The sequence below is a fragment of a genome, unplaced genomic scaffold (genome assembly GCF_019419815.1).
Source record: "Pyrus x bretschneideri cultivar Hongxiangsu unplaced genomic scaffold, Pyrus_bretschneideri_v1 Contig67, whole genome shotgun sequence".
In the NCBI taxonomy this organism is placed as follows: Eukaryota; Viridiplantae; Streptophyta; class Magnoliopsida; order Rosales; family Rosaceae; genus Pyrus; species Pyrus x bretschneideri.
The window spans coordinates 501806-505224 of record NW_025999806.1 but is presented as its reverse complement, the minus strand read 5'-3'; the positions used below and the strand labels follow the sequence as shown (position 1 = coordinate 505224).

Here is a 3419-nt window from a genome sequence, read left to right as displayed (position 1 = left end):
CTAATTATGAATTGATGATTACAATAGTATCCATAAGGCTTAAATAGACTTAACTCAACCCTTGATAAGTTCGTGGGGTCTTAGGGAATGTAAAAGAAGTATTAGGAAATGTAAAGATGAAAATCATAAGTTAACCGAAAAGTCCGATTATTATTACAAACTTTAAATTGTGGTTCTGGAAGTCTAAAAGACCTCGGATGGCTAAAATCCATGTCACAAAGAAGCAAAGAGTTTGAACCAAGATGTTGTGCTCTTTTTGGTAAGGTATCATGGGCCCAAAACGGAGCTCAGATGCCAAATTTGTAAATTTCCGTTGCGTCCTTTTGCCTTCCTTCGATCCATTTCATCTTTAATCCACTCGGCCATCTATTCTACATCAGTTCATATATTTCTGGTTGAGTAAATTGTAGCATTAGTGTATGAATCAAAGGTGATCGAACTATCTAATCATATTTATAAACTAAACTAATTCCTGTATCCATCCAGTGGAGAATGATTCGAATTGTGAATTATGAAACAAGACAAGAGAGGCGTTTCTGTTTTGAGTAAGGCCATTCATTATTTGCAGCAAGTACAAATATAAACTGCTCAAACCTCTGAGCTTCAAGAGGAAGCTCTAGGTGAAAGGCAACACATGAACTCCCTAACAGTATATATGCATGCTAATGCCTAAAGGGGAGAAAAAAATACATATGACGAGTACAAGCACATCTATCAATTCATTTCTTGACAGAGAACTAAAAACTACTCATCCCAAAGTCTACAATTCAATTCTTGGAGCCAGTACTGGTGGGGACGAATTCTCACTTCCGGGTAAACTTTGAGACGAATTTATCGTTATAACATGATGTGCCGCATTGATGCCTGATACTTGCTTTACCGCTTCCTGTGAAGATAATTCTTGCTTCTCTGAGGTTACTCTAGGCTTAGCATTCTTAAAATGTGCTTGGGATGCTAGTTTTTGAGCAGCATCAGCAACTTCCTCTGTACATTTGACAACTTCAAACAGTAGAGAAGCTACTGCTCCTGCTTGTATTATCTCTAGGTAATCTCCATGTTTAGAAAAACTTGATCTGATTACAGATTTGAGTTTTTCAGCTGCTGCTTTTGAGTTCGAAATATGAGGTTCTGCTGCTGATGATTCAATCATTTTTCGGATCGCAGATGCTAGTTCCTTCAATGCTTTCCCACATTCTGAGCTAATAACTGTGCATTCTCCTTTAATTATATTTCGAACTTCTGGCGGTGACTGTAAGATTAACAAAGACAAGTTATAATAGGCCTAATAAATTTGTATTAAAATGCATACATACATTTATTGTCATACTTGGATCTCAGAGGTCAGGTAGTTGTTGAGAGATTCAATTTTGAAAGCGCATTGGCGAGTTACGTTCCCAACTTTCAGGTACTCATTCCATGGATGACGAAATCTGAACTTTCCGTGGCATGGTTCCCATCTTGCCAAATTGGCCTGGACAATAGAAATCAAACAACTCAGAGTGGAATTCAAGCATAATTTTCCAGGTAATAAAGTTATAGAAGACGAGAAAGATGTATAATTCTCACCATACTTTCTTCCTTGCTACCTGAAGTTAGAACAGATTTATATCGCTGAAGAGATGATGACTTGTTTATAGGCTGTCCATCCTCCGATATTTTAAAGTATTCATCTCCAAATCCTGCAAATAATTAGTTTTAACTGGTTAAGTTCTGATGGTTCGTGGTAGTAGTAATAAAAAGAAAAATCAAAGTACGTAAATTTTCACATGATAGGCAAATAGTAATCCAATTGTGCATGTGTTTGTCATAGATATTTGTTTTTCCTCATACTAGGATGCACAAAACTTGCCTATAAAAAGGGAACAAAATATATTTCTGCTAAGGTTCTTTACGGTTAAATTCCGTGTTACTAGGTTAGGTTCCAAGTGCAACTGTTATTTTTTTATTTTTATTTTTTGCAGTGAAATCACCTCCAATAACCTTTGCAGGAATTGATGACTTTTACATCTAGCTTATAAGAACATTAGTCTTCATACAGGCAGCATAATACCGCTGTTATGTTTAAGTATATATATACATCCTAAAGTACGTACCCTCTAAGAAAATCCCAAGCTTTTCGATGTTGGTAGCAATCTGATTGTGAAGATCCACCCCAATCCATACCGGACGTATGAAAGTGCATACAACTACAGAAGCACAGCTTCCAAGGACTACCGTCGATAGCCTCTCAAATCCCATTTCTATCACCTCTTCATCCCGATAACCAGACACCGAAATCAAGCAGAATGTCAATATGAATATCAACATCCCATAATCATACCTTGCCTTAATTTGGGGAATGAATCTCAGGAATGTCACTATTCCAGCTGCAAAGAAATTACAATATGATATATTTAATATGTTGATTTACATAATTAGTAAGACAATTAATTTTCTAACTCTTGTTTCTGATCGTATTATATAATTACCTATTATAAAAACAAAGAGAGCAACTAGTATAGGCTCCCCTGTTTCTCCAGAAAGAGTTGCTAAGCGATGAGCCCCAATGCCAAGAGCACCAGCTGTTAAAGTTGCCAACATTCTATTCAAACCTCTTCCTAGTGTTGCTCCTGAAATTGTTTAAATAGCATAATTAGCAAATATTAGAAATTAGACGCAAATAAATTCATTAAATTTTGAGAGCTTACAGAAGTTGCTTACCAACAGAAAATTCAAACACAACCACAACAGTTAGAATAGCCCACATTGCAGCAAGACCAAAACCTTCATAGAGTGGTTTAAAATAGTAGAAGAGTGACACCAAAGTGAGAGCTAGTCCCACTTTAAAAGAATGAATAATCTTTCTTGGGTCATCCTTTCCTAGTTCCTTCAGCCTCAAGGCAAATCCAACTATTTTTCCCCTTTGTCTTTTGGGCAAGGCTGGGGATTGTTTAGCATTCTCATGATTTGAAGATACCATGTTTCAATATTTCTATGGAGGGAAAAAATACCAGGACGGGAGCTGCAGGAGAAAGAAGACGGTAAGCTAAGGAGCAAATTAATTGGATGGTGAGGATGTCTTGTGGAGTGAGTTCTGACAAAGCGAAGATGTTTATTTATAAGTAAACCATGTTGGACGGTGACTTAAAATATACTTATCAAATCATATTTTAAAGCATCAGTTGTGAGTCAAGTCAGTTAATTAAATTAGTGTGCTTCTCGTTTACATATGAATTTTCCTCATGTTGATTTTAAAATATCTCTTGTATATAAAAAAATAGGAAGAATTTAGCATTTATTTTCGACATTTGGATTTGACCGTTTATCTAAGTTTGCAACAATACTATGTTCCTCTCTTTGCCCTCAAGTTCGAGCGCAAAGCTTGAAGAAATGAATGGACGAAAATTGTTTCTCAAAAATGGAGATCGACTGTGCTTTTT

The 3419-nt window shown here is 36.1% G+C and overlaps 1 protein-coding gene across 1 annotated transcript; it reads right to left on the bottom strand.

Annotated features, from left to right (window-relative positions):
* Positions 1-760: 760 nt before the first annotated feature.
* Positions 761-2959, bottom strand: LOC103962847 (aluminum-activated malate transporter 2-like). The gene is made up of 6 exons (XM_009375618.2): positions 2701-2959; positions 2469-2609; positions 2094-2366; positions 1567-1679; positions 1328-1471; positions 761-1249 (listed from the first exon to the last, which is right to left on the bottom strand). Exons 1-6 carry the CDS (start codon positions 2957-2959, stop codon positions 761-763), a joined length of 1419 nt encoding a protein of 472 aa, XP_009373893.2.
* Positions 2960-3419: the final 460 nt, after the last annotated feature.